At 47.8% G+C, this 22,580-nt stretch overlaps 1 protein-coding gene and 1 pseudogene across 6 annotated transcripts in view; both read left to right on the top strand.

The window, feature by feature from the left end:
• The first annotated feature begins 6,150 nt into the window (after positions 1 to 6,150).
• On the top strand, positions 6,151 to 6,263 carry LOC121170546 (annotated as a pseudogene).
• A 2,740-nt stretch (positions 6,264 to 9,003) lies between these two features.
• NDEL1 (nudE neurodevelopment protein 1 like 1) overlaps positions 9,004 to 22,580 on the top strand; it is a 46,030-nt gene continuing 32,453 nt past the window's right edge. For 4 of the 6 annotated variants that reach the window (XM_041001318.1, XM_041001315.1, XM_041001314.1 and 1 more), the window contains exons 1-5: positions 9,069 to 9,197; positions 18,282 to 18,379; positions 19,575 to 19,728; positions 20,533 to 20,681; positions 22,356 to 22,492. In XM_041001318.1, the coding sequence (XP_040857252.1) occupies positions 18,294 to 18,379; positions 19,575 to 19,728; positions 20,533 to 20,681; positions 22,356 to 22,492 (526 nt within the window). In that variant the 5' untranslated portion in view covers positions 9,069 to 9,197; positions 18,282 to 18,293. Of the gene's footprint in view, positions 9,198 to 18,281; positions 18,380 to 19,574; positions 19,729 to 20,532; positions 20,682 to 22,355; positions 22,493 to 22,580 lie in introns of those variants that run through there. The other 2 variants (XM_041001317.1, XM_041001319.1) reach the window with 2 other exon arrangements.

Genomic DNA, 22,580 nt, shown 5'->3' with positions numbered 1-22,580 from the left:
AGCAGAGAGCAGCCTGTCTCACACCCAGGGTGGAGAGCCTCAAGAAGGGGTGCAGCCTGGGGGTGGAGGGTGGAGCTCCATCTTCCTTTGATCCCCTTGTCTGTATCTGGACCTCTTTCTTTCACAGGGCTTTTCCCCTAGCTCTCTTTTTTATCAGGGTTTTAATAACCTTCCTGCTAGCCCATGCTCTGTAGAAAGTTGTTGAAACAGCAGGAGCTGGCAGAGGGGCTCCCCTGCACCTGTCCCACCCCCATTATCCTGGCCTCAGCATTTCAGTGGAAGTCTTCTGCTTGACCCCAATCCCCTCCAGAAGAAAACACCTTTTTCTGAAAGATTTCTGCTCCGATGAACCTGATGCCTAGGGTGTATGATCCAGCACTTCAGCTGGAGGGAAACCAGGCTCCCTAATTCTGAGCAGTGGCCAAAAGCTGGAGGCCAAGTCCCTCTGAGATCCCAGAGTGGGGGGGTTTTCCTTTTACTCTGACCGTGGACAGCAGGGAAGGGGCCCTTCCGCTCCAGTTTAACTTTTGCTGGCTGCCATCTGAGCAGCTCTACCATCCAAAGCCCCAGAAAACCTGAGCTCCCCAGCCCTTGGAAGACCTGGAGTTGAAAGCCTTGCAGGGTGGGAACCTGACATGGGTACCAGCATATTTGTTCCTATCAGGGAGCTGTCCCATCACAGCAGGCTGGGCTAACAGCAGAAGGGACACCTTCCAAATAACCCATGCCACAAAACTGGGAGCCCCTTCTGAAGCATTTATGGACATGTGTACCAGGCTGCTTGTGTGTTTTTTGGAATTGCTTGGCTAGTAGGCTTGTTCTTGTGTGTTATTATTTTTTTAAAATATGCCTCAGATTCATAACTGTAATAAATAGATCACTTGCAGAGATTTTTTTTTTTAAAGATGTATTTGTTTTTACTTGAAAGAATTACAGAGAAAAGGAGAGACAGAGATCTTTCATCTGCTGGTTCACTCCTCAAAAGACTACAGTGGCCTGAGCTGAGCCAATCCAGAGCCAGGAGCCAGGAGCTTCTTCTAGGTCTCTAATATGGATGCAGGGTCCCAAGGCTTTTGGCCATCCTCGACTGCTTTCCCAGCCCACAAAAGGGAGTTGGAAGGGAAATGGAGCAGTAGGAACATAAATAGGTGCCCATATGGGATCCCAGCACATGTAAGGTGAGGATTTGCCCATCGGGCTATCATGCCAGGTCCACCTTATTATTAAAACAAACAAACAAACAAATAAACCCAAAAAACTTAAAAGAGATTATAATTGAGGGCTGGTGCTATAGCCCAGTGGCTAAAGTCCTCATCTTACACCGTTGGGATCCCATATGGGCACCGGTTCTAATCCCGGCAGCCCTGCATCCCATCTAACTCCATGCTTGTGGCCTAGGAAAGCAGTCGAGAACTTGGATCCCTGTCACCCACTGGGGAGACCCAGTTGGAATTCCTGGTTCCTGGTTGTGACCTGGCTCAGCCCTGGCTGTTGCAGACATTAGGGGAGTGAACCAGTGGATAGAAAATGTTAGTTTCTCTTTCAAATAAAATGAAAATAAAGAAAAATAAAGGAGCAAGAAAGAGCATCAGAGAAGGGCAATGAAAATGATTCACAGGGACCCAAGCTCCCAATAACCTATTTTAAGTTTTATGGACAGTTGGAAGACACTAGCTCAAAATGTCCCAACTTAAAGGGGAGGAAATGGAAATCGCTTTTTAAAATTATTTATATATTTGAAAGACAGAGTTACACAGAAAGAGGCAGAGAACGGGAGAGACAGACACAGAGCGAGATCTTCCATCTGTAGCTTCATTTCTCTGATGATCATAGTGACTGGGGCTGGGCCAGGCTGAAGCCCAGAGCCTGGGACTCCATTCTGGTCTCCCAGACACTTGGCAGGGTGTCATGAACATGGACCATCCTTCACTGCTTTCCCAGGCACTTGAACAGGGAGCTGGATTGGAAGTGGAGCAGCTGGGGCTTCAATTAGTGTTTATATGGGATGCTGGTGTTGGTGACTTCATCCACTGTACTACAACAAAGGCTGCTGGGAGATGGAACTCTCAGTGACCTTCCCTTCATCAGTGTATGTCATGTATTGTTTGTCCATATTCTGTTTCCTTCCTTTTTTTTTTTTTTATCTTTTGAGAACCTCCTGGAAGAAAGGTACTTAGCTCTTTTTAAATTTTATTTATTTGAGAAGTGCAATCAGTTTTAGAAGGAGAAAGACAGAAAGAGACAGAGAGAGAGAGAGAGAGAGAGACTGTCTTCTACTTGTTGGTTCACTCCTCCAGTAACTGCAACAGCCAGGGTTGGGCCAGGCTGAAGCCATGAGCTTTGGATCTCCCGTTTGGGTGCAGGAGTCCAAGCACTTGGACCATCTTTCACTGCCTTGCCACACATACCAGCAGGAAGCTGGATAGCAAATGGAGCAGCCAGTACTCGAACTAGCACACACATGTGTTGCCTGTGTTACAGGCAGCAGTTTTTGCCACTAATCCACAGCCCTGGCTCCATGACTTTTTTTTAATGGCCCTACCCCCAGGGTGTAGCACAGTGCCAGGAACTTGACAAATATTTGTTGAGCACCTGACTGCATGATCTTTCAGTACTGGCTGATTCTGCTGGTTTCCCTCGTCCTTGAGACGTGGCTATAGCTGCCTGATGCAGCCATCTGAGACTGGTAGGAAACACCGTGTTCCTTCCAGCCCTGTCATTTCCTTAGCCTGGCTTGGGAGCAAGTAAGCTTGGCGCTGCCTCCCTACACAGGGGTGTGTGAGCAGATTATCTTTTTTTTTTCTCTCTCCAGGGACAATCACGCTGTTTATGTAGGTGTGATGTCAACAGCCCTTGGGGTTGCCAGGTGTTAACCATCTTAGCAATCGGTAGTGTCATGCCATCCTTTTCTGGGGAGGCAGGTGCTGCCACTCTGGGGTGTAGGCGGTGACTGTCAAGGGGTTGGAGTGAAAGCCAAGGCTGCTGATGAAGACTGAAGCTCAGGCGAGTGGAAACTCTGAGGTTCTGAATTGGGAAGGAATCCATTGGCCCTTCAGGTAGGTTGCTGGGAAGAAATGAGGACGAACTCCGGGAGATTCCTGGGTGGCATGGCAGCGCAGCAGCTTCCTTTGATTGTGGACAAAAGGCTGGGAAGCAACTCTGGGATTAAAAAAAAGTTATGGATTAGTGGCGAAAACCCCAGTTTATCTGCTGGATAAGGATGAGGTTTCTTCCCTCCTGGGGATTGGTAATAGGCAGGACCAGCAGAGGAAGGCTTTTTGCAGCCCCATCCTAAAATGGTCCTTATTTTTTCTTACTTTGGCGAGCCTGTGTCTAGCCAAGTTATACCTGGAGGCCTGTAGGGGGTGAAGCAGCCTCCTGGGAGAAGGTACCAGAGTAGGTGCATCCTCAGCCAGGCACTTGGGAGGGAAGGCAGCAGAGGTCGTCTGGGAATCTAAAACTGAATGAAGGAAATCCATCTCCATCAGCGCCAGCCTTCCTGTGCATTCCTAGCCAACTGCAGTGTGAGAGTCAGGGATGAATTCTGGTGGAAGAGTGGGGAGGTCTGGGAGTTGTCCTGGGCCATTGGTGAGTGCTGTTTGCTGCAGAAATTACTTCCGGGGAGGGGTGCTTGTCTTTTCAGTTAACACATCACTTGGGGTGCTGCCTCCCATGCTGGAATGCCTGAGGTAAAGTCTTGGCTCCACTTCTGATTCCAGCTTCCTGATAACATCCACCTTCAGGGCACAGCAGGTGGTGGCTCCATTGGTTGGGTTCCAGCTACCACTATGGGAAATTTAGGTTGAATGCCTAGCTCCTGGCTTTGGCCTGGCCTAGTCCTGGCCATTTGAAGAGTGTAAACCAGTGAGTGGGACTCCTCTCTCTCCTCTGCATCTCTCTTCCTCTCAAGTAAATTAAAAATCTAGTCCTGGTTCTTCTCCTTCTTCATATTTGAAAGGCAGAGTCACAGAGAAGAGACAGATTTTCCATCTGCTGATTCACTCTCTAAATGACTACAATGGCCAGAGCTGAGCTCATCTGAAGTCAAGAGCCAGGAGCTTCTTCTGCGTCTGCCAAGAGAGTGCAGATTCCCAAGACTTTGGGCTATTCTCCACTCCACTGCTTTCCACAAGCAGGGTATTGGATGCGAAGTGCAGTAGCCTCAGCAGGACCAGCAGAACTGGGGCCTGTGTAGGACGCCAGTACCACAGGGTGGAGGATTAGCCTTTTTTGCCACCTCACCAGCCCCTATGTATTTTTTTGAAATGCAGAGCAAGAGAGAGAATCTATTTTCCAGCCACAATTTATTCCCCAAATGACTACAATAACTAAAGCCGGGCTATGCCAAAGGCATGAGCCAGGAATTCTACCTTGATCTCTCACTTGGGTGGCAGGGGCACCAATCCTTGGGTTATCATCCACTGCCTTCCCAGGTGCGTGAATAGGAAGCTGGATTGGAAGTGGAGCAGCTCGAACTGGAACTGGCACACTGATATGGGATGCTGGAGTTACAAAGGGCTGTTTAACCTGCTGTGCCCAAAATCAGAAGAGGGTATTTTTTGAATGAAACATGTACTGGTTGCCATTAAAAATGGCAAATTTACCAGGTTCTGGTATTCTGTAGAACAGTCAGCAAATAATTTATGATACCAACAGTTATTGGGTGGCCATTCTAAGCTGGCCAGGACACAGTTCTCTACTCAAGGCATCTGTGTTTGTATGTATGTGTGTTCTTAATTTCACATGTTGGTTGTATTTTATATAACAACCCCTTATTCTTAAAAAAAAAATTATTTGGAAGATAGAGTTACAAAGACAAGAAGAGACAAAGAGAAAGATCTTTCATCCACTGGTTCACTCCCCAAATGGCCATAACAGCTAGAAGTGAAAGGCAGTTGAAGCCAGGAACCAAGAGCTTCTTCCAGGTCTCCCATGTGGGTGCACATTCCCAAGGACTTCAGCCATCCTCCACTACTTTCCCAAGTTATAAGCAAGGAGTTGGATCACAAGTGGAGCAGCTGGGACTTGAACCAACACTCACATGGGATGCTGGCACCGCAGGCAGAGGCTTAGTTTGCCTATGCCATGGTGCCGCTCCTCCCCCTGCTTTATTTATTAGAGAGAGAGGGAGAAATGGGAAGAGAGAGAGAAAGAGAGAGAGGGAAAGAGATTGCATCCAATGTATCCTTAAATGTATTCCTTAAATGCCTGCAAAGGCCAGGGGTGAGGGGGTGGGGCCTGAGCCCAGGAATCAAGAGCCAGGATCTCAGTCTAGGATTCCCAGGGTTTGCATCAGCAGGAATCTGCAGTCTGGAGCTAGAACTGGGAATTAAACCATGGGTCTCTGCTGTGGGCATCTTCACTGTCAGGCCTGGTGCCAAGCCTGGAGTCCACCCCACTGCCAGGCCTGGTGCCTACCATATTGCCATGCCTGGGCCTCACCCACTGTCAGGCCTAGTGCCCAACACTGCCAGGCCTGGGGCCCACCCTGCTGCCAGGCCTGGAGCCTACCCTACCTGGTGTGCTTTACCTGAAGGGCCTTGATAACTTCCTGCATGAAAAAAAAATTGCCGTGAGCACTGAACCCTGTACCTGTCTGGGCTCCCTCCCCACACCTGAGCCTCTGACCCAGGTCATGAGTTTTTTAAAATAGTATTGTCACGAGCTGACAGAAATGTTTGTGTCTTAGCTTTTTTTTTAAAGATTTATTTATTTTTATTATAAAGTCAGATATACAGAGAGGAGGAGAGATAGAGAGGAAGATCTTCCGTCCGATGATTTATTCCCCAAGTGAGCACAACGGCCGATGCTATGCAGATCCAAAGCCAGCAGCTAGGAACTTCTTCCGGGTCTCCATATGGGTGCAGTGTTCCAAGGCTTTGGGATATCCTTGACTGCTTTCCCAGGCCACAAGCAGGGAGCTAGATGGGAAGCAGGGCTGCCGGGATTAGAACCGGCGTCCAAATGGGATCTGGGCGCGTTCAAGGCATGGCCCCGTCTATTAGCTTTTTGTCTGTTGTTGCCATTAGCATACAAGCTTTGTAGGACAAACCTGCTAGGCTTGGAACAGAGTTTTGTACCCAGCAAGCATGAAACTCAGAGCTGATGAATGACAGGCTTTTTATTTCTCTGTAAAAATGTGTCTTCCCTGTGCTCGCTTCAGCAGCACATATACTAAAATTGGAATGATACAGCGAAGATTAGCATGGCCCCTGAGCAAGGAAAAATGTGTCTCCCCACAGGGCCCTAAGTGATGATTATTTCAAAAATGTTTACTGATGAGTCTTCTACCTACTAGTTCACTCCCCCAAGTACGTGCAACAGCCAAGGTGGGCCCGGCTGAAGGCAGGAGCCAGGGTCTCCATCTGGGTCTCCCACATAGGAGAAGGGGCCCAAGCACCTGCGTCATCATCTGCTCTTTTCTCAGGTACATTAACCACAAGGAAATGAGTAGTCAGGACTTGATCTGACACTGTGATTTGCAATGCTGGCATTACAAATGGTGGTTTGTGCTGAAAGTGCTGCACCACAACTCTAGCCCCCAGAACTGTTGACTAAATTACAAAAGCAAGAGATTTTGCATTGCGAATGGTAGGTGTTATAGAGAAGGTTAAAGAAAAGGCATAATTGCCTATGGCGTCAATTCTAGTTCCTTTGTATCCTGGCAACGCCTAAATTTGGTGTTTCATAACTGAAAATTTCTTGTATCTGTGGGTTTTGTTGTTTGTTCCTGATTTGGGGCATTTTTCAGCAAATTCAGTTGCTTTTGAGTTACAGCCACTGGACCATTGATTCATCTTTTCAATCTGTTAGGATGCTTGTGGCATGTTTTCAGGAATGGTGATTTTTTTTTTTGAAATTTTATTTATTTATTGGAAAGTCAGATATACATAGAGGAGGAGAGACAGAGAGGAAGATCTTCCGCCCGATGATTCACTCCCCAGGTGAGCGCAGTGGCTGATGCTATGCCGATCTGAAGCCAGGAGCCAGGAACTTCTTCCAGGCATCCCACATGGGTGCAGGGTCCCAAAGCTTTGGGCCGTCCTCAGCTGCTTTCCCAGGCCACAGGCAGGGAGCTGGATGGGAAGTGGGGCTGCTAGGATTAGAACCGGCGTCCATATGGGATCCCAGCGCGTTCAAGGTGAGGACTTTAGCCGCTAGGCACGCCGCCGGGCCCAGGAATGGTGATTTTTAAAAAATGATTCAAGAAATTTATTTGAAAGAGAGGTTGAAATGGAGAGAGAGGAAGAGATAAGTGTGTATTTTCTGGTCCACCCTTAAATAGCCAAATGGGCCAGGGGCTGGGCCAAGACAAAGTCACGAGCTTGGAGCTCCATCTTAGCTTCCTATTTGGGTAACATGGACCAAAGTACTTGAGCCATTAACCCCCACGGCTTCCCTAAGTGCATCAGCAGAGAGCTGGATAGAAGTGCCAGCACTAACCAGTGCCCTGATATGAGATGCCAGCACTGTCAACAGCTGCATAACCCACTGCATCGCACCTCCCACCCCCACGTTGACATTCCTGTCCTACCCCCCACCAGGACCTTGGCTAAGCAAAGACTTTGTATGGGGGCGGAGACCACGCCTCAGCAAACCCCTTCCTAACAGGTTTATGAAGGCGGGAGGACAGTGTGGTCCCCACCATCCTCTTGTACTTTCATAAGGCTGATTTTTCACAACTTCTGGTCTCTTTTCGAGTTGTCTTCCACATTACAGTTCTTGGGTTTGGCATATCAGAAGTAGAGGGTTGGGCACACGTCACTGAATCTTACTCTGCTCGAGAGCCCACCACCCAGGGCAGAAGCTCCACCAAGAAGAGGGACTTGGGATGACACTGCAGAGCCTGTGCCGCCTCTCAGAGTCCCACCAGGCCAAGCCGGTTCACTTGCATGCGGTCAGCACGCCTGCAGGGATCAACAGCAAGGTGACGCCTACCCTCACTGCCAGGCCAGCCTGAAATCAGAGTCACCCTGCCTTTCCCAGCAAGCATCTCAGCCGAAGTGTTGCAGCCAGTATTTGTTCCTCTTGGGGAGGGGACTTTTCTGTCTTGGAACCATCACCCCAGGAACATCTTCTCTGGGAGCCTGGATGCTACTCCAGGAAGTCCCAGCCCACTGACCTCTTGGAGTTTTAACCCCAAGAGAGACCCCTGGGTCTCTGTTGACAACACATACAGGTTCCTAGTGAGGAGGGAGAGAGCAGCTCACCACTTCCCACCCCACCCCCCCACCGGTCGCCTCACTGCTTGAGCAGAAGGTTGAACTAGCTAAGCGCGTGGTGGCTGAAGACAAACCTGTTTGAATCTTGAGTCTTCCTCTTTATAGTTTAGTGACCCCTGGCATCTTCGTCATGCCAGGGTTCACTTCCTCATTTCTAAGATGGACCTAAATGTGACGGTCTAATGCGGTCGGTTTAAAGATGAAGTGATGCAGGCCAAGTGATTGGCACAATTACCAGTGTGCAGAAATTGCACAACACAAGGACATTACTCATCATTTCCTTCCCCTCCCCAACCCGGCATCCTTTCAGAGTTTGGCTCAAGTTGCCAGATTTCCAAGAGCCCATGAATCCCGTGGATCTAGTTTACTTGCAGCCTATCACACTCAAAGGGTTTCTGAGGCTCGTGTTGCTCTACACCCAGAGGCGTGTCTTAATTCATCACCTTGGAACCCCTAAAACCCACCACCCAATCCTGAAAGCACTGCAATTAGGATCACATCGTACAAAGCAGAGACCTAATACTGTTCTTAAAAACGGCTCTTTCAAGTTTCCACTCCCGCTCCTGGACCCGGTACTGCCTCCAGCTACCTTCCCTCTCCAAGACCCCCGAGGGACGCAGCACTTCCGGGAACAGGAGAGGACGAAGCAGGTCTCGGGGCGTCTGTCGGCGCCTGCGCAGAAGAACGTGCCCGTCTGACGTCAGCGCGCGAGAGCCTGCCGGCACGCCCCGCCCCGCCTCCGCGCGCTCGCGTGCGCATGCTCCGAGCTCCGCCCCGCCGTGTGCGTCACAGAATGGCCTCGGCCAGCCAGGCGGCTCCTGACGTGTCGGGGAGGAGCCGGGCGCCGAGCTGCGCCGAGCTGAGCCGGGGGCTGCGGAGGGCGGCGGAGCCGAGCGGCTGGGCGGGCCTGGCCAGGCCGGTGGAGCGGAGACGGCGCTCGAGCGGCGGCGAACATGCGCTTTTGACACTGTGGAGGTGAGCCTGCCGTGCGCGGCCCGAGCGCGGGAGGCCGGAGCCGGGTCCGGCGGCGCCGAGGCCTGCCCACGGCCCTGGGCACGGCGGCTCCCCGGCTCCCCGGCTCCCCTCCACCCTCTCCGGGCGGAGCCCGAGGTCCCGCCGCCGGGCCGGAGCCGGCTCAGGTCCAGGGGACGCCTGTCCCAACCGCTTCAACGGACCCCCTTCCGAGGCGGGGGAGCGAGCGCGGCGGCCTCGGCAGGATTGCTCGGCGGCCCCGGGCGAGGGGTGCGGGGCGCCCGGTCCGCCTCGCTGTCCACCCGCGTCCCCTCGGCTGCCGGACGCCGGGTTGGCGTGGGAGGGGGAGCAGCCCGCGACCCCCCACCTTCCTGCCCACCCAAGGGCCTGCTGGTCACCCGGCGTGGAGGTCAGAAAGGTGTCACCCAGCCTGCGTGGTAGGGGTTGGCTTGTTGCTGGCCCTCGTGTTTTGCCTGTGGGGAACGAGTTGGTAACTTATTTACCCTGTTAAGTTTTGCCCAGGAAGTGTGCCGTGCATGCCACCATTGCGTTTCTGCAGCGCCCTTCCCCCCCCCCCCCCTTGGTACGCGTTTCCGAACACTTCTTGCAGTCTCCGGCTTACCTGCTCACCCCACAGTTGTGGCAGATTTCGTTATCTTCTTTACAAAGAGGTGGGGTGGGGCGAGGGGGCCCAGGTGCGGCTGGTAAAGTGAGTCCCCCTTCGCTCTCCTTCCAAACTTGGATCAGGTTGTTTACATTTCCCGACTGGAACTAGTGGTTCCAAAGAGGGATTATTCCCCCCCTCCCCCCGCTTTTCCGAAAGCAAGACAAGGAGGTTTGACTTGCTAGAGGTCTACCGGAAGGCAGTAGCTGACTTAAAATTATTCTGTGGGCAGACTCATCGAGGAGAACTCGTTAGGAGAAAAAAAAAAAAAAAAAACCCAAAAACCAACCCTGAATTTGGAAGCGTCTTTGCAAGTTGCCGGTTAATTGCTTTGTCTCATCTTGTTGTTCTGGGTACCTAGGAGATGAGGGATGATTTTTGTTAAATTGTGAGATGTCAGGGGCAGAAGCTGCCTTGAGTCATGGATTGAAGAGACAGAAAGGGAAGTGAAGTAAGCCGTCTCCTCTGAACGAGAATTGTTGTTTAAAATAGAAGTGCAAGAGGAATGAAGAAAACCTGGGGCCAGCTCTGGAGGTGGTTGACTTGATGAAGTTTTGCTAAATCATCTGTAGCTGAGCTCTGTGTTTCGGCCTGTTAGGTAGAGTGGAGTTGGACAGGCAGCGTTTAAACGAAGTGGAAACCTCAGTAGAAACTTAGGAATGGCTTTCATCTGCCAGGCTTTCACCCCCTCCTCCTTCCCTTTTTAACCATGTGAAGTAAATCCGGTTACTAAAGCCTGCAATTACTTCTGATGTAAGTTTCTGAGCATCTGATAAAGTAGAAAAAGAAGTCTGTCAGGGTCCAGGGAGATTGTATTTATGATTGACCTTGAGCCGTTAATAATAAAAAAAAAAAGGCATGTCACCAATGGGAGAATTTCTGTGAACCTGCGGGCGCTCCCTGCAGGGACTCCTGGAAGAGCTCGGCTGGCCATGGTGAAAAGGATACTCCAGATAGATGGGCCTTGCCGTTGTAGGAAGCGAAGTTCCCTCATAAACGAGGCGGCCTGGACAGGTTCTTTTAAACTCACATGAGTTGACTTAAGTTGTTAGCTATCTGAAGGTCACATGCAGTATAATATAATGCCTTTGAGAGTTATGTAATAGGAGAATATATTTTTTTTGGCAGTATATTTTTTGCTGTTGGCTAACTTTCTACAGCCTTAGTATCGCTCCAGTTACATAGTTTCAAATAACGCAAGTGAACACATCCTCCCGATGTAACTTGAAGCAAACAGACACTGCTTTTCAAAGCCTCCAGAGCACTTTGAAGGATTAGCCTGTTGAGCTACTGCACCAGTCCCCTGATTTTTTAAAAATTATTTATTTTTATTGGAAAGGCAGATATACAGAGAGGAGGAAGAGACAGAGAGGAAGATCTTCTATTCGATGGTTCACTACCCAAGCGACTGCAACGGCTAAATCTGAAGCCAGGAGCCAGGAACCTCTTCCTGGTCTCCCATGCAGGTGCAGAGTCCCAAGGCTTTGGGCTGTCCTCAACTGCTTTCCCGGGTCACAGGTAGGGAGCTGGATGGGAGGTAGAGCTTCCGGGATTAGACCTGGATCCCGGCACGTTCAAGGCAAGAACTTTTATCTGCTACACTATCTTGCCAGGCCCAGTCCCCTGATTTTTATTTTAAAGATTTGATAGACAGTGACACAGAAGATGAGAGAGCGAGAGAATTGATTGATATCTGGTTCATACTCAGTGGCTACAACAGATCTGTGGGTCAGATCCAAGTTAGGACCTCCATCCTGTTCTCCCTCATGGGTGGCAGGGACCCAGGTGTTTCTGCCTTGCCAGGTTGATCAGGAAGCTGGATTGAAAGCACAGTAACAGTGATTCGGATGGGCACTTTGGCATGGGATACAGAAGTTGCAAATGGCTCAATGCATTGCACCGTTTGTAATGTTTAAGAATGATTTTGATGAGTAAAACCTAAGTATTAAAGCTGGCTAATACCAATTAAATGAGGGCTGATTACATAAGAATATTTTTCTGAAAAAATTTTTTTAATTTTAAATTCTATTTCAAACATTGCTCACATAGTTGAGAGGGATGTATGCCCATGTGGATTTCTGGTTATTTTTTCTGAGTTCTTATTTGGCTCTTAAAGACTATCCCAAAAAGTTTTATAAATGTGTTAAGTGACGGTAGTATTGTTGGAATATGTATATAAGGTTTCCTGAGAGAAGTACTTTTAAGGAAATATTGCATATTTTAAATTCTGCAGGTCTGTTTAGTTTCTCATATTTGAAGAATCTGCTGTTGATTATTTTAAAAAAATGTGATAAACATTTAAGCTATGTTTACTGTGTACTGTGCTTTGCTCCAAGTACTGTGATACAATGTCTTGCTTCAAAACAAGGCTGTTGTAAGGATTAGTTTCATTTTATAGGTGAGGAAATGGGGTCCTGAGTAGTTAAATAATTTGTTCACAGGCACCCAGCTAGTGAGGAAAGAGTCTGGCTTGATACCCAGCCAGTTGGCTTCAGTGCAGGTTACTGAATCTTGGCCACTAGAATCTTCTACTGCAATTGGTTAAATGTGTGTAATTGGTTTCTTCTGGAAAAGATGTTGGCCAATTAGGTGAAAGGCTTCTGGCATAGGTAACAGTACTGTTGGAAGGCCAGTAGCAAGTTGGGAAGGCAGCTTGTTGACTAGGTAGATTGTGGACAACATTCAGGCCTCACAGATTCAGCAAGAAATAGTTTGTATGAAGTAAAAACATGAAAACAGTTTTGTGGGAATTATCACTGAAGTAGGTAGTTGGACTAAGAGGATGCAGAAGTTCGAAATAGATTCTCAGCAAGTTTCTTGTGAAAGGCCATTTAAACCCTGGGTCCTCAGGGGCCACTGATGGGGAAGTCGGTAGTTATCTTAAGGCTGTGTCTGTGTTCCAGACCTAATGTCCCAGACAACACCCGAGGTCACTGCTGACTGAGCTAACTGCTCTTCAAGCAGGAACTGACCTGGAGGGCCACTGATCCTGTGGTAACAGGTCAAAACAAGCAGAAGGCTGCAAGGTGGACATGGGAATAACAGTTACAGGCAAAGAGTTCTGACCCTGTTTGTAGAAGGGTGGGCTTCACATTGGAATGCAGCATTCACTTGTAGAAGTTGGGGGGTTAGAGGCAAAGGCACATGTCTTGCAATGAGAGGAACTCTCATCTGGACACTGGTCCGGGGTCTGCACCTGCTGCAGCCTTGCTAAAGGCTTCGTAGTAGTGGGGAGGGTACCAAAGACTTGAACAATCCTGCAGTGGGTAAAGTGTCTCACACTGAAGTGGCACTAGTCACTGGGCTCCAGAGAGGCGTGTGTGGAAGCCAGGGGCAGCAGAACGATGGTTAAGGGACCATCTTCTGGATTGGCAGGTGCCATCCCTGTCTGTCTCTTGGATGCTGCCTGAGGACTGAAGGTTAGGGAGACAGCCAGCACGTGTTTTGGGAAGGCCACAGACTAGAGGTGTCATCAAAATCTGTATCATCTTAAAGGATGGAAATAAGGGGACTGCTTCTGCTTACCAAGTCCTGACATTGCCAGGAAAGTGATGTGTGAAGTTTACAGCAAATTTACAACCCCAGGTGGGAAGTTTATTGCTGACTATAGCTAGGGAACTTATCCCTTTTCCTTAGGATAATATAAAAAGACTTCAAAAAGTTGGTGTGGTGGAAAATATGTGGTATATTATGGGTATGGATTTAAAAAATTACTTTGTATTAAAAATTTTTGCTTGCATTTTCCAGTACCCTCCTCTGAAATCAGTAAGTTAAAATTGCTAGACTTGAAATAATTTGTTTAAAAGTCGTTTTATTTAGCCATCAGAGCTGTTTTATGTTGGATTTTTATTGAGGTTTTTGTTTTTATTCTTGAAGTTCTAATTGCTCGTTATTGTGCCTTCCTCACAACCTCAGTGTTTATCCAGCTTCTCTGTCATACCTAAAAAAATGTTTTAAATATTGGCACAAAGATCTTTCATCTGCTGATTCACTCTCCAAGTGCCCACAACCACAGGAGCTGGGCCAGGCTGCAGTGAGAGGCCAGAATGCAGTCTAGATCTTCTGGATTGGCATGTGCCATCCCCACTGTCTCTCATGGTGTACATTATCCAAGAACTGGGACTGGAATTGGGCACTCTGATAATGGCGCACAGGTGTCCCAGATGACACCTTAACCACTGCCCAGCGCCCGCCCTGTGCTAGCTGTTGTGTGGGACTCCTTGTTTTTCCTGGAGCTGTCCTTGTGTCTGCGTTTCTCTGGGATTGATGCACTAGACTTCACCCTGAGCCTGTTGTGTACTGTGGCTTGAGCTGGAGCCAGGTCATGGCACTGTCCTTTTAGAACATCCTGGGAAGCACTTGGGAGTAGCTCCCTCCAGAGTTCTTGGCGGAAGACAACTTTCTGGATTATCTGTTTGCTCTCAGTTGAGTAGCTCTTAGGATTTTCTGACGTAAACTGCTGGCTGGGTTTTCTCATTTGTTAGAAGGTTCTTACCCCTTGGTATGTAAGGTCGAAGGGCTGGAGAAGGACTCGCTGAGGTAGCTGGTCGGAGCTGTAGCTCTAAAGTTGTCCCCAGGAGTCTCATTGTCTCGCAGTTTTTCGTGTGAATCTTGTCCAGGTAACTGACTGTAGCTGGGCATGCATCTTTTCTTACACCTGGAAGTGATTGCTTTTATAATCTGGATTTAATACATGAGGTGCTTCGGGAGGTAGAAAAAATTACCTGCCTTTGGCTTTCTTCATCCTTGAAATAGGAGTTCAGGTGTTAGTGAAGGAGTTGGTAAAGAGTGAATAAAAGAGATTGAAAGTCAAATCAGCTCTCCATTGAGAGCACCAGCAACCAGAATTAAGACATATAATTAAGACTCAGGTCTTGCCCTTCAGCTGGAGACTTGATATTTCATTCCTCTTAGAATGGTTGCTGTTCAGAGTACGTAGCAACAGAAGTTTGCTTGCTCTGTCACTTAAACTGCTGTTTCATTAAACCACGATTGGGTGGTGGATCAGAAAGTAAATATTTGGGGTGCATACTGATACATGGTTGGCGGTGTTCTGATGATACTCATCTGTTCCCATTGGAGTGCCATTGCCCGCAAGCGCCTAATCAGCTTCCTTCAGGCTGGGCAAAGAGAATTCCAATGTGATCATAGCAGTTTTAAAGGCATTAAAAAATTATTAATCTAACTGTAAAGGCAGATTTACAGAGAGGAGAGGCAGAAAGGTCATCCATCCATTGGTTCACTCCCAAAGTGGCCACAATGACTGGAGCTGAGCCAGTCTAAACCAAGGAGCCAGAAGCTTCCTTCAGGTCTCCCACACAGGTGCAGGGTCCCAAGGCTTTGGGCTGTCCTCTACTGCTTTCCCAGGCAACAACATGGAACTGGATGGGAAGTGGAGCAGCTGGGATTAGAACCGGTGCCCGTATAGGATGCTAATGCTTGTAGGTGAAGGATTAGCCCATTGAGCCATCGTGTTAAGGGATTTTTGAGAAAGATCTCATTGAGCATTCAGGGAGATGAAGGAATTATGGCCTTACCTATAGATACTTCTTGCATATGTCCTGTAATTCTGTCTTCATCTTAGTCTTTTTTTTTTTAATATTTATTTAATTTTATTGTAAAGTCAGATATATATAGAGGAGGATAGACAGAGGAAGATCTTCCATCCACTAGAAGTGGTCACAGTGGCTTGAGCTGAGCCAATCCGGAGCCAGGAGCCTCTTGGGTCTCCCATGCAAGTACAGGATCCCAAGGCTTTGGGCTGTCCTCGACTGCTTTCCCAGGCCACAGGCAGGGAGCTGGATGGAAAGTGGGGCTTCTGGAATTAGAACCCCAGTGCCCGTATGGGATCCCGGGGTGTGCAAGGTGAGAACTTTAGCCACTAGGCTACCATGCTCGCCCAGGATTTGTTTTTAATTGGAAAGGTAGATTAGATTTACAGAGAGGAGAGACAGATCTCTCATCCACTGGTTCACTCCCCAAGTGGCCACAGCAGCTGGAGCTGAGTTGATCTGGAGCCAGGAGCATTCCTACATGGATGCAAGGCTTTGGGCTATTCTCTGCTTTCCCAGGCCAGAAGCAGGGAACTGGATGGGAGGTGGAGCACTGGGACACAGACCGGTGCTCTTATGGGATTCTGGTGCTTGCAAGGTGAAGATTTAGCCATTGAGCCATTATGCTGGGCCTGGGTATTGAGTTCTTGCTCTTTAGTATAGATAGGAATAAATATGATTCAGTTACATAGACTTTATTGAATACTGTGTGCAAACATTGTGTTAGAGCAGAAAACAAGGAGAAACTGAGGTAGGTGCAGTCAGTCAGACTGCTGCTTGGGATGCCTGTGTCTCAACTGGAGAGCCCTTCGACCCAGCTTCTTGCTGATGTTCTCCAGGAAAGCAGCAGATGAGGTTTCAGGGGCTTTGGCTCCTGCCAGCCCCAGATGGAGCTCTTGGTTCCTGGCTTCAGCCTCGTTTGGTCCTGTCTGTTGTGGGCATTTGGGGAGCAAACTGGTAGATGGACAGTAAAGCAGCAGATGGTGGTTCAAGCTTTTGGGCTCCTACCATCCATGTGGGAAACCGTGATGGGGCTCCTGGCTCTGGCCAGTGTGGACATTTGGGGGAGTGAATCAGTGGATAGATGCCTTCTCCACTGTTTCTATTGCTCTACCTTTCTAATAGGTGAAAATAATGAGCAGACAAAAAGAATTCAGTCTAATAAGGAACACAAAGATGAAAGTGAGTTATTGCTATGTGGTATAGGCATAGCTATAAAAGCCTGTGTGAGGGAGGGGTAAAGAATGCAAGAGATTGTCTTGGTGAGAGGAGATTTCTGGGAAAAGTGACAGCTGGATTTTAAAGCTAAATAACTTCCAAATGCAAGGAAGGGAGTGCCAGTTCAGGTTGAGAAAATATGAGATTGAAATAGCATGCTTTATTAAAAGACAATTTTGAACAGTATTGCTGAAATACAAAAGTGGGCTGCTTGGGGCCCGGCGGCGTGGCCAGTGGCTAAAGTCCTCGCCTTGAACGCGCTGGGATCCTATATGGGCACCGGTTCTAATCTCGGAAGCTCCACTTCCCATCCAGCTCCCTGCTTGTGGCCTGGGAAAGCAGTTGAGGACGGCCCAAAGCTTTGGGACCCTGCACCCACGTGGGAGACCCGGAAGAGGCTCCTGGCTTCGGATCGGCATAGCATTGGCCGTTGGGCTCACTTGGGGAGTGAATCATCGGACAGAAGATCTTCCTCTCTGTCTCTCCTCCTCTCTGTATATCTGACTTTGCAATACATAAATAAATCTTTTTTAAAAAGATTTATTTTATTATTTTTATTGGACTACTTTCCCGGGCCACAGGCAGGGAGCTGGATGGGAAGCGGGCCGCCACGATTAGTACCGGCGCCCATAGGTGATCCCGGGCGTGCAAGGCGAGGACCTTAACCACTTGTGCCACCGCGCCGGGCCCATAAATAAATCTTAAAAAAAAAAAAGTGGGCTGCTTGGGCTGGGGTAGAGAAGTGTAAGGAACAATGGTGTCACTAGGGTTTTAGGTGACCAGTCAAATGTAAGGTAAGTAGATACACCCACCCCCTGCTCTCCGAGTGCCTTGGGAGAAGAGCCAAGGTGAAGTATTTTTAAGATAGAGTTGGTGGACTCGTTGGGGAAGCTTCAGACTGGAGAGATCCCTTGGTGCTGGCATTGCAACCTGGAGTGTAGTTGCTTGCCTCCACATCACAGGACCTGGATTCTGTCCCCCGTCTGGTTCCTGACCCCAGCAGTCCCCGAAAGGGAGGAGTTACTGAGTGACTGGGTTCCTGCAATCCTCATGGGAGACCTGGACTGAGCCTGTGGCTTCTATTCAGCTCCAGGTTTGGAAAGTCTTTTTTTTACTTCTCATATAAATGAGAGGAAAAAAAAAAAAAGACTACCTTTTTTTCAAGTGTGATAGTAGTAAATTATTGGGAATATGAAGCCTGACCTGCTAGCAAGGTCATCTGGCATAAAATGCTGCAAGCAGATGCTTTGAAATAGCTTACAGAAGAGAAGGGCCTGCAGGAGCAGCCTTCCTCACGGTGGGCTTGTGCATGTCTGCTGACGCCAAGGCCAGTGGCCTGTAAGCTAGCTGTGGGTGCGCTGTGTCCAAGATGGTTCCATGGATTCCAGTCACCCAGCATCTAGTGCCGCAGCCGGAAGTGCCTCATGTGGCTTTGCCCCAGAGGACTTTGTTGGTCTCGTCTCCTGGTATGAGCAGGGCTGCAGTCTTGGTTGTTCCTGGTTGCTGTGCTTGAGGGGCAGGAAGGAGTTAACCACTCTGTGGCTGTTTCATATTTAGCTCCTCAGATATGCTGCTGATTTGGTGTTGCCCCAGATTTTATACTTAGATGGGAGGTTCTCTAATTTGTAACAGTTTGTCTTGATTCTTTCCCAGGCTTTCTTGATCATGGATGGTGAAGATATACCAGATTTTTCAAGTTTAAAGGAGGAAACTGCTTATTGGAAGGAACTTTCCTTGAAGTATAAGCAAAGGTAATGTTGAAAGGGCACTGGGCATTCGGAATATACTGGGTCTGGCTTGTGTATATTCTTTTTTTTTTTTTTTTTTGACATAAAGCTATATTTATAGTTTTAGATTTACAGTGGAGATTATAGAAATAATCACAGCATAACTTGTATTTAAGTAGTATAAAAGTACCACAAATCTTGATATGGTTTAAATGATGAAAATGGTAGGAAAACTTAGTGCTAATCATGATTTCTTTTGATGGTACCTGCTTTGTCTTAGTGTTAGGCTGGGTTGTTGTGGTTTGCTTTGTGTGCCCTGATTCTGCCTTCCCGTTCGGTTGTTGGGAGGTGGTAATCGGACTCTCCGATTACCAGGCGTGATCCATGCCTGGAGCTAGTCAAGCTTTGGGGGAGCAGGAATGCACCTCCCTGAGAGGCATGCAGCTCTTCGTAAAATCTCACACATTTACTTGGGGAAACTTCTGGATAATAACTAATCCCAGCAGTCCCGCTTCCCATCCAGCTCCCAGCTGTAACCTGGGAAAGCAGTTGGGGATAACCCAAAACTCTAGGACCCTGCACCTGTGTGGGAGACCTGGAAAAGAGGGCTCCTAGACCCTGGCAACAGCTCAGCTCTGGCTGATGTGGGCACTTGGGGAGTGAATCAGTGGATGGAAGATCTTCCTCTCTGTCTCTTCCTCCTTTCTGTATATCTAATTTTCCAATGAAAATAAAAGTAAATCTTAAAAAAAAATTGTAAAGACGACCAGTTACACTGGGAAACATTGCCCAGCTATTTGTGATAATATCACATGTACTTCCGAATGGGTGAAAGATGTAGGCATGGGTATACTAGCTGTCTGGATCTGAAATGGTGACAGCAGCTCCATTGTGGAGTGAGAACATCTGTAATCTCAGTTGAAGACAGTTGGAGGAAATGCCAACTGTAAATTGCTGTAGTGAAAAAAGATGCATTTATCCGCTCCTGTCTGTGAAGAGGAAGACGTTGATGGCGTTGACCCTCGTCCTTGGGGACCTGTAGCTTACTGCACTGGACACAGTGTGTAGAGTTCAAGATGTAAACTGATTGTTTTTCTTGTTAATGCATTTAATGAGAGCATTAACATGCATGTAAAAGAATGAATTATAAATCTTTGGGATTATCCTTACTGTAGGGGTTTCTGCTGTAACTCATGTCTCCCCCTTTGTTCCTGATTAGCTTTCAGGAAGCTCGGGATGAGCTAGTTGAATTCCAGGAAGGAAGCAGAGAATTAGAAGCAGAGTTGGAGGCACAATTAGTGCAGGCTGAACAAAGAAATCGAGACTTGCAAGCTGATAACCAAAGATTGAAATATGAGGTGGAGGCGTTAAAGGTAACTGCGGCCGTCCTGGAGGGGGTGTAGCATGCTGGATGTTTATCAGAGGTGTGGTTTCTGGGAAGGATACGTGAGAGCACCACGCAACAAGAAATATTTTCAAAATCTTTTAGTATACGTTTGAATGAAATTCTTTCACAGAAGCAAGAGACAGGTGGTTCAGAGTTTAGGTTCACTTGGAAACCTCATCTTGGCACCTTTCCAGCAGTGATGTCCCTAGCAGTTGTATTATATTCCTAAAGGTTTCAGGAGCCACCTGATTTGATACATGATTTGCCTTGTTCTGTAGTCCTCAAGGGCATCTGAAATATGCATTTATTTTATTATTGCTGATAATTCCTCCAGTTTGGGAGTTTAATTTGGATTAAAAATTTGTCTTCTAGAAAGGAATGTTTGGAGAATAAAGACTAGAAAGGACTAGTCCCTTTGTTCTCCTCCGCCTGCCTTAGCCAAGTGAGAGGAGTGTGGTTGCTGTGTTGGAGAGCTGTGGCTTTGGGACGGGGTGGGAACTGAACTCATGCATGGCAGTCTGCCTGTTGGCGGACCCAGGCTTGTGTTCAGCCTGAGGACCCCAAAGTTGTTCTATTACAGTTGGGGATTTTGAATCAGTTGTTATTTCTTTTTATTAAATACTGTCTGTGTTGTGAGGTGGGAGGAACCCGCCTGATGCGTGAGGGTTGGGGCAGGGTGTGTGAGTGCCGTCCTGTGCCATCAGGGCTTGCCGCGGCCCCGTTTCTCCCAGAAGAAAGGAGAAACACTGCGTGTTAATGTTGACACTTTCCTCTCCCCGCATGCCTTCAGGAGAAACTGGAGCATCAGTACGCACAGAGCTACAAGCAGGTCTCGGTGTTAGAAGATGATTTAAGCCAGACTCGGGCCATTAAGGAGCAGCTGCACAAGTATGTGAGAGAACTGGAGCAGGCCAATGATGACCTGGAGCGAGCCAAGAGGTAAAGGAGGGACGTGATGTTGTGTGGAATAACTGGAGCTGGCCATCCATGAGTAGCCGCAGCCTGTCTCTCAGGTGTTAGTTCTAGAATATTTCCTTTCAGTTTGTGCCACTCATTGTATTGAAAAGAAACAGGATGCTATCATCCTAAATGTAATGCCCTTCCAAGCTTTGTGCTTTCAGTCTTCTCTGTTTCTTCCTCCTGTTGTGTGCAGCTGTTAGTCTTGAAGGTGAGTGTCCTGCATGCCTCTGCCTCTGTTGGCACCCAGCACCCTTTGTGTAGGGCCTCACACTTTACACTTGGGTCCTGAAAGGTGTCTTCTACTCTGATGTGTTGTGTCTCTTCAGTCTCTTCTGTTAAAATAGTCACTGTTGAATTTTCTGGAAATAATGTCATTAGAATTTCCTAACCTGCCTTTAGTGGCATATTATTTACTGTTGCCTAGCTTCCATTCATCTGTAACGAGTTGTTTCTTAACCATATTTGCAGGCCTAATTCCTATTACGTTATGCTTGCCACCAAGTATTTCTGTCTGTAATATTTATTGTGTGACTCTTAAGTGACTGATAGATGCTAGGGTGGAGGACACAGTGCTAAGCCAGTCACTGCTCTTGGGGGCGGTGGGTGTGGGTGTTCATGACAAATGCTGGAGTGGGCTGGCGGCTGCTAGCAGTGAGAAAGGTGCTGGTGCCTCTCGGGGAGCTGGGAAAGCCTTTACAGACTCTGGAGCTGTGACCGCCAGGAGTCGCCAGGAGTCGTAGACATTAACCAGGTGGAGAGGCAGTAGAGCAGAAGGGGTCAGTGAGTCACATTGCTTGAGGTGTACAGACGGTGGCCGAGTGTTGTGAGAGCAGAAGACAGTCAGGCTTGGGCTGTTAAGAGCTGTTGGTCTGCCTTTGAAAGGCACTCTGTGGGAGGGGAAGCTCATTACCATTTTGTTATGAGGAAAGGAGTGCTGAGGTATTGGGAGTATTGGAGATGTGAAGACTTTTAGGAGTAATCCAGGTGATGAGCAAAGAAGTAGGGCAGAAGGGTGGGGGTGAAGGCTGAAGAGAAATGATTGGAGAAACATTGTGGCAGTTGACAGGAGTTGATAAAATTTGACATGGCTGTAAGAGTCCTAACTCGCAATTAGGGAATTGTTTTCTGTGCCAGGTGGCACATAATGGGAGGGACACAGGAACAGGCTGAAGGATTGAGAAATACAGGATGGATAGAAGTCAGGACGTAAGTGGGTGTGGGCCCTGGGGCTTGATGTTAGAAACACATTCTTACATAGTTTTCTTCCATCCATTTAAACTTGTCCTTACCCGATTCCACCATCTTGATTCTCCATATAGTTTTTTTTAATATTAAAACATTTTCTTTGTCAGACTGTGTAAATGAGATGGTATCATGTTTAAAATCCAATGGAAATGTAGTGTAACAGGTAACCCTTCTTGAAGGAAGTTTAGGGGTTTAGGTAAGAATTCTAGAGACTGTACCGATGGCCCCAGTGGAAGTAGAGACACTAAGTGGCACAGGAGGTTGGGAAGAAGGCGAGCCTATTCTCTTTGAACTTGTAAAGTTGGCTAGCTGAGGAACGTCATGAAATCAACCAGCAGTTTCCTTTTGTATTAACTTTTTTTGCTTGTACTCACTCACTTCATGGACTCTGATTTTTTTTTTTCCCAGGGCAACGATAGTTTCATTGGAAGACTTTGAACAGAGGCTAAATCAGGCCATAGAACGAAACGCATTTTTAGAAAGTGAACTTGACGAAAAGGAATCTTTGTTGGTTTCTGTACAGCGGTTAAAGGATGAAGCAAGAGGTAACATTAAAATTTAAAGAATATTTGTCCATTATCTGACCCTAGTTGGGGTAAGCTTCAGGATCCACTTCCTTCTTTTTTCTTTTTA

Source organism: Ochotona curzoniae, unplaced genomic scaffold (assembly GCF_017591425.1).
Source record: "Ochotona curzoniae isolate NIBS_2020 unplaced genomic scaffold, NIBS_Ocur_1.0 scaffold_2453, whole genome shotgun sequence".
NCBI classification, from domain to species: domain Eukaryota; kingdom Metazoa; phylum Chordata; class Mammalia; order Lagomorpha; family Ochotonidae; genus Ochotona; species Ochotona curzoniae.
This window is presented reverse-complemented; position numbering and strand designations above follow the sequence as displayed.